Below are 7,438 nucleotides of genomic sequence, written 5' to 3'. Positions count from 1 at the left end.
ATGTCTGATAAAGAAGGTACTAGTAACGTCGCCAAGTCGGCTGCCATGGTAATTACATGATTCTTTCATGGTTAAATCACTCCATCTAGGCAGAGATAGTCGTAGGGGTAATTCACGCGAAGATCGCCCGTCAAGTTTGGGAAGATCTCTGCGACCAGTTCGGACAGAAGAATGCACCAACCATTTTTCAAATTCAGAAGGCAATAGCAACTGTGTCCCAAGGTACGATATTAGTGGCTTCATACTACATCAAACTCAAAACGTTGTGGGATGAACTCGAGCTATATCGTTCACCCATAGTTTGTAATCAGACAAAGGAGCACCAGATCGAGAAGGAAAAAGATAAACTTATGCAATTCCTTTTGGGGTTGAATGATTCGTTCAAAACAATCAAGTCCAATATTCTTGTCATGAATCCTCTACCAAATGTTCGACAAGCATACTCTTTGAGTGTGCAAGAAGAGACACAACAATAGATGAATTCAAATCCTGGCAAGAATTTTCAATTGTGATCTGCCAATTGGAAGCAATCAAAAGGTAGAAGCTGTGATCACTGTAACAAACCAGGTCATACCAGAGACGAATGTCGTACTTTGAAATTTCATTGCATATACTGTAATAAAAGAGGACACACGGAAGATAGGTGTCGCATAAAAAGGGACCATGGAACTCCAATGGGGGTAATGGCCAGCAACAGCGAATAAAAAAGAACCCTAAAAGCTCTTATTCATCAATAACAAACATGGCAGATTCCTCTTCATTACCACATGACAACAATGAGTCTGATAGAAACCTTGTACAAGGGTTCACTGCCAACCAAATTCAGCAATTGGCAAATGTTGTTTACTCGCTCAACAATAATGGTAAAAGTGTAGCGTTTATAAACGCTACAGGTCTATTTGCTCATAACTCGTCTATTAATTCTGCTTTTAGAAAACCATGGATTTTGGATAGCGGAGCACCGATCACATTGCATCTAATTCACAATTTTTCACACACACTTCATCGTCATTTATTCCAAATATTAATCTTCTCACAGGCTCAATTGCGGCCATCTCATCTACGAGCAGACAAGGTGCAAGCTTTAATCATAAAGACTTTTCATATGGTCTAGAGTTGCATTGGGTCCAAGGAGGCCCAATTGTATCTCTAGCTAAACTCTTTCTTTTTCTATTTACACCCTACTCTAATTGGCCTTATACATGACCCATGAAAATGGCCCAAATACATGCCCAAAATAAAGTCTATACTACTTTGTATAATGTTTATAAAGCTAGATTGAAAAATGGAAGAGCAGACAAAAGTTAATTCTCCCTGATATGAGAGTCTTCTGAGATCCTTTTTGTACTTCTAATCTTCTTAGCCAAATGTTTCAAGGCTGTATGAGTTTTCATCATATTACCTTTATTTAATAACATTTATTTGTTAGGATGTTATTTATAAGTGGATTATATAAGTATGAAATATATGGTTGATGTGGGAATGTACATGTTGGAAAAAGTAAGTATATATTTATGTGTAAAATTGTGAGTAGTTCAAAGTGTGACTTTCATAGTAAGAATATGATATATTCATAATAAGTAATGAAATGGTAATTAGGAGTGATTTAGACATAAGTTTATATGTTCAAAATAACATATGTTATATGTGAGTGAAAATTTGTTCTCTGGTCTTATCTTGCTAAAGCAACTACTCTAGAGATGTCCAAACAATGAGTTGTCAGTCAATGTATCGTTCCATATCACTTATATTTTCACATGGATAAGATAGAGAGAGAGGAAGAAAAAGGGGGGAGGGAAAGAGGGAGAGAAATAGGGAGGCCGAGTGAAGGAGAGAGGGTGAGAGGGAGAGGGAGAGAGAGGGTGAGAGAGAGAGAGAAATGAATGATGATTAAGAAATTTGAGACCCACAAGTGGTGCATAAGGTTATGAAAAGTGAGACCGTGCAACTATGTGTCAATCCTCAAACGTGCATGAGGTCGCTTAAGTGAAGTAAGTTCTCTCAATCAACGCTTGTCTAGTGATGTGAGAATGTTGATGAGTATTGGTGTATGATTGTTGTGTTGAGATGCATGCATGTGTATAATATACATTATGTATATTGTTTATGATATTTGTATGTTATGTTGTCATTGTGAATGTGAGGATACTTTATATGGTTTTATATCCCAATATAAACATAGATAAAATAAAATCGTGCAAAATTGAAGATTTTTTTGCATCTAAGACCTTTTATAACAAATACAAATAATGAGTCTAACATAAAAAAACTGTTCAATTTTACTAATTATATTTTTAGTGGGTCAATGCCTTAGTTTATATTGAAACTATATAACGGAAAATGGCAAGAGATCGTGGGAGAGGTAAGGAGGCAAGGTGGAGGGGGAAGAGGGAAGAAGTATGGAGAAGAGAGGCAGATCTCAAGATAACATCGTCGGTGAATAACTCTGGGGAAGGGAGCTCAACAACCTTCTTTTTCTCGAATTTCCCTGACAGCCATGGACAGTACGACATGTTTAGGATCTTCGGAAAATGGGCCAGAGTGAAAGAGGTGTTTATTTCTAGGCGGCTGAATCGGTGGGAAAAAGATATGGCTTTGTGAGATTCTACACAGTCCAAGATGAGGCCAAACTGGAAAAGAAATTGGACCAGATTTATATTGGCAACTTGAAACTACACGTTAACTTCCCAAAATATAGGAGAGAAGAGGTTGAAGTTCAGAAAGGAAAACCAAGTTCATCTAGACATGGTATCTCTCGAGCTAGGAGCATTAAAGGTAAGATAAAGGAGGAGGAGGTCTGGTGGAGTTACAGAACAGTCCGGAAGGATGAGACCAAAAAACCTAAGCAATCCTATGCTAAGATTGTGCGTAAGCATTCAAGAAGTAGATGGACTAAACCTGCTTTTGAAACAAGGCCTAATGCGCCGCCGTGGCTGGTCTCGAGTGTAGTTGGATGGATGTCCCCTGACATGTCCTTTGATACCTTGAATGAAGAGTTTGTTAAGGGGGGTATGAGCAGAATCAAACTTAGATTTATGGGTGATAATTTAGTGCTTCTAACACCCAAAGAAGGTGTTAGAATGGAGGATATCATTAAGCTTAATAATGAATGGTTTGTCTCCCTTTTTGATGATATTAAACCCTAGTCCGAATCTCATGTAGCAGAGCATAAAATAGTCTGGGTGAGGTGTTATGGGATCCCGTTAACCTTGTGGAACAAACAGTGTTTTGCGAAGGTGGTTGGAGAAGTAGCATCTCTGGTAAAGATAGATGAGTCTACTAGACTGTGGTAGAACCTGGAGTTCGCCCGTTTGCAGGTTAGGTTACGTAAAGCTTGAAAACTGGATATGGTGAATGAGTTCAAGATTAATGGGAAGGTTTATAACATTGTCATTACAGAGGAGATAGCCAGTAGAGAAAGAGAAGAATGTTCATGTCACGATGATCATTATGCATCTTTCGATAGTATCTCGTCGTCGGATACCGTGGTGGAGGAAACGTACCATTCTGGAAGGTCGTCCGATGAAGGGGATGAATGCGGAGGCGTCGGTTTGCAGCGGGATGAGAATTCCGAGGCGGTGGGGCTGACCCAAACCTCGATACCGGCTAATTGGAAGTTTTTCGAGAATAAGGCTGTGAGCGATATTGGGTGTCAGCTTAAAGGTGGGTTCTCTTTCCTTAAAATGGCAAAACGTGTGAAGGGAGGGTCTGAAGGAGGAGCAGCCTTAGCTGCAGTTAGTCAAGTCAACGAAGCATGTAAAGTTTTTCAGGATTCACTGGCCAACCTAGTAGAAGGGGCCTATGGGTGCAATCTCTTAGCTATTGGGCCTAAGCAAGATGAGGCCCAATCTACAATGAGAGGTATGGTTAGTAAAGAAGGAATTTCAAGGGGCCCAACGTCAGGTAGCAAAGGGGGAAAAACGATTATGCGCTGTGAGGAGGAAGGGCTCGCTACCATGGCTGCGTCAATTCATCTTTGTACAAAGGAAGATGGGGATCACCGTGTCGTGTTGCAAACGCAGGTGAGCGATTCTGATGTCAATCCATGCCATGCAGTCCACCATAGTAGTGAGAGAGAGAGTTCATCTACGGGGAGCTCGGACCCCCAATCAAGCGGAAGTGTTAAGTGGTGCAAGACGACCAACAGTGTAGAATCAATTGCGGAACACGACGTTGTTTCTACTGGAGAAGTGGGCCGCAAGTCGTCACCGGAATTCCGTAGACTAAGGTCTATGCGAGGGCTGGGTACGCAAACTGCTCAAACGAAGGGGAGGTCGAATGGGGGAGTCGGAACATTCCAGCATGGGGTAAATTCTTCCTCTAGGCTTAGCCACTGTGCCTTGGCGGAGTCGAGTACAGACATTCACCTTTGTAATGATCGGTTGAAGCTGGAAGTCAAGGATGCGGAATCAGTTCGAATTTGGGAATTGGGACGCAATCTCTGATTGGAATGCCCAGGGGGTGAGGGGAATCTGGTTGGAGAGCTGGATCGACTAGAGGAAAGGGATAAGGACGATAAAGAGGCATCTCGGGTGGGAAGTGGGAAGGAGTTACCATGATTATAATCAACCTCAATATTAGAAGGTTGGGAGGGGGGACAAAAGCAAGGTATTTGAATCACCTTGTGTCTAAGGAGGGTGCTGATTTTCTATGTTTGCAGGAAACGAAAACTTCTTCTTTCTCAGATGCCAGATGTTTTCTTTTGTGGAGAAGTTGTAACATTGGTTGGGTCCATCATGAAGGGATTAATGGGGCAGGAAGCATGTTAACAATGTGGAATAAGGAAGCATTCGAGTACGGAAGTCACGCTGTTGGGGTTGGCTTTATTGCTATAGTGGGTTATCACCTTGAAGTAAAATGTCATTGTGTGGTGGTAAATGTTTATGCAGCGTGTAACTTACAGGATAAAATTCTTTTGTGGGAAGTTTTAACGTCACTCAAGCAATCCTATCAGAATTTGGCTTGGTGCTTATGCGGCAACTTCAATGCCGTAAGGAGGCCCGAGGAGAGGAAAGGGATTAGAGGTTATTCAAGCCAAAAGAAGGAGATTACAGGGTTTAATAACTTTATTGAGACAAATGGTTGGATGGACATTCCTGGTGTAGGGAAAAACTTTACTTGGTTCAAAGCGAACGGCACAGCAAAGAGCAGACTAGATAGATTTCTGGTCTCTGAAGAGTGGCTTCATTTTTGGTCGGCATCCAAACAATATGTGCAACAGAGAGTCGTCTCGGATCACTGCGCTCTAGTCTTAAAATCATGCATTAAAGATTGGGGGCCCAAACCTTTTAGAACCCTTGATGTATGGCTGAAGGAACCGGGGTTTACTGCAATGATAAAGGATAAATGGGAATCTTATCAGGTGGAAGGTAATCGCATTTCCGTTCTTAAAGAAAAGTTGAAACTCTTAAAGGCTGTTCTTAAGGAGTGGAACCAAAAGTGTGTTTGGCTGTGTGGAATCTGATAAAAGGCGCATTGAGACGGAAATTGAGGAATTAGACAGGGAGGATGACATTGATGCTTTAGAGGACGAGGGAAGGTTGAGAAGAATGGATCTGCTTAGTCAATTGGGGTTGGTTAATAGAAAGTTGGAATCCATCTACAGGCAAAAAGCTAGAGTGAATTGGCTGAAACATGGGGATTTTAACTCCAAATTCTTCCATTCCGTGATTCGATGGAGAAGGCTAAGAAATGAGGTCAAAGGAGTCGAGATTAACTCTAAGTGGTGTGAGGAACCGAAAGTTGTAAGGAGGGAAGCAAAGCTACTCTTTGAGAAGAGATTTTTTGCTACACAGGATTTTGGTGTACATTTGGGTTCGGTGGAATTCAGGTCGTTGCCTTTGGAGGTAAGTAGAAAAATGGTTGCCAGCTTCACCGAGGAAGAAGTGAAGACTGCTGTATGGGAATGTGGAGGATCAAAAAGCCCGGGCCCAGATGGTTTCAATTTCAATTTTATTAAGAGTTGTTGGGAAGTGCTTCAGGTGGATGTTATGGCAGCAGTGCAACTTTTTCACATCACTGGTTCTCTTCCGAAAGGTTGCAATGCTTCCTTCATTGCGCTCATTCCCAAAGTTAGAGATCCGTCTTCGCTCGACCAATTCAGACCCATTTCTCTTGTAGGAGTAATCTACAAGATTATTACTAAAGTTTTGTCAAGCCGTATGAAGACTATAATGCCTTTAATCATTGACGAATGCCAGTCAGCCTTTATTTGTGGTAGAGGATTATTGGACAGCGTTGTCATGGCTAATGAGGTCCTCGAGGATGTAAAGAGAAATGGAAAAAGCGGGGTGTGCTTCAAGGTGGATTTTGAAAAGGCATACGACTCAGTGAGATGGAGTTTTTGTTTGATATGCTTCACAGGCTAGGCTTCCATGACAAGTGGATCTCGTGGGTTAAAGGGTGCTTGGTTTCATCGTCAGTATCCGTGTTGGTGAATGGGAGCCCTACGGAGGAATTCAAACCTTCCAGGGGGTTGAGACAGGGTGATCCAATGGCCCCATTCCTTTTCTTAGTGGTTGTCGAAGGGTTAGCAGGTTTGGTTAGACAAGCGTTGAGAACGAATGTTCTTAGGGGTCTGAAGGTGGGAAGAAACAAGGTCGAGTGTTGTTTGCTACAGTTTGCTGATGACACACTTTTTATGTGTGAGGATACCTTTGATAACATTTTTGCAATTAAGGCTATCCTTCGTTGCTACGAGATTGTATCGGGCTTGAAAGTTAGATTCCACAAGTCTAAACTGTCCGGTATTAAGGTGGATGGCTTTGCTTTGAGCACTTATGCTAAAACTCTGAATTGCAAAACGATGAAGCTTCCTTTCCAGTATCTGGGGGTTGAGGTGGGTGGCAATCCAAGGAAGATACAATTCTGGGATCCGGTAGTCAAAAAGGTCGAAGCCAAACTTAGCTCTTGGAAAGGGAGATTTCTATCAATGGTAGGACGAATCTGTTTGTTGAAATCGGTGTTCACTTCCATTCCCTTGTTTTACCTCTCTATTTTCAAAGCCCCTGTAGCAGTGTACAACAAAATCAGTAGTATTCAGAGGAAGTTCCTATGGGCTTGGGGAAAACAGAGCAAGTTGATTTCTTGGGTTAGCTGGGAAAATGTGTGTAAGCCTTTAGAGTTAGGAGGTTTGGGGGTGAAGGAAATGAAGAACTTTAATGTGGCTCTCCTGGAAAAATGGAGATGGAGGCTCACGAGTAGTGAATGAGGCAAATGGAAAGAGATTATCTCATCTAAATATGGCACTGTAGCAGAAAATTTACAGTTTAGGTCGAAATATCAATCATGGTGGTGGAAGGATCTCACTAAAATCTGCGGTGAAGGTGAGGAAGACGGTTGGTTCCAAAAGGCCATTGGGTGGAAAGTAGGTAACGGAGCCGTAGTGAGATTGTGGGAGGATCTGTGGCTTGGGAATGAGTGTCTTAGAGCGGCATAT

General features: G+C 41.9%; 2 protein-coding genes across 2 annotated transcripts; both read left to right on the top strand.

Annotated features, from left to right (window-relative positions):
- Positions 1–476, top strand: LOC137829129 (uncharacterized). Its single transcript, XM_068635923.1, has 2 exons — positions 1–48; positions 90–476. The coding sequence occupies exons 1-2, from the start codon at positions 1–3 to the stop codon at positions 474–476; spliced, it is 435 nt and encodes a 144-aa protein (XP_068492024.1).
- A 4,079-nt stretch (positions 477–4,555) lies between these two features.
- LOC137829130 (uncharacterized) lies at positions 4,556–5,464 on the top strand. Its single transcript, XM_068635925.2, has one exon. The coding sequence runs from the start codon at positions 4,556–4,558 to the stop codon at positions 5,462–5,464; it is 909 nt and encodes a 302-aa protein (XP_068492026.2).
- The last annotated feature ends 1,974 nt before the right edge of the window (positions 5,465–7,438 follow it).

The sequence above is a fragment of the Phaseolus vulgaris genome, chromosome 7 (assembly GCF_051622355.1).
Source record: "Phaseolus vulgaris cultivar YP4 chromosome 7, ASM5162235v1, whole genome shotgun sequence".
Classification (NCBI taxonomy): domain Eukaryota; kingdom Viridiplantae; phylum Streptophyta; class Magnoliopsida; order Fabales; family Fabaceae; genus Phaseolus; species Phaseolus vulgaris.
Note: the sequence above shows the minus strand (reverse complement) of the source record. Positions and strands in the feature narration are given on the sequence as shown.

Bases quoted from the DNA above. Each gene is read 5' to 3' on its own strand.
- LOC137829129 (XM_068635923.1), top strand. From the start codon at position 1: ATGTCTGATAAAGAAGGTACTAGTAACGTCGCCAAGTCGGCTGCCATG. The intron at 49-89 runs GTAATTACATGA...CACTCCATCTAG, and splicing joins TCGCCAAGTCGGCTGCCATG to GCAGAGATAGTCGTAGGGGT.
- LOC137829130 (XM_068635925.2), top strand. From the start codon at position 4,556: ATGATTATAATCAACCTCAATATTAGAAGGTTGGGAGGGGGGACAAAA.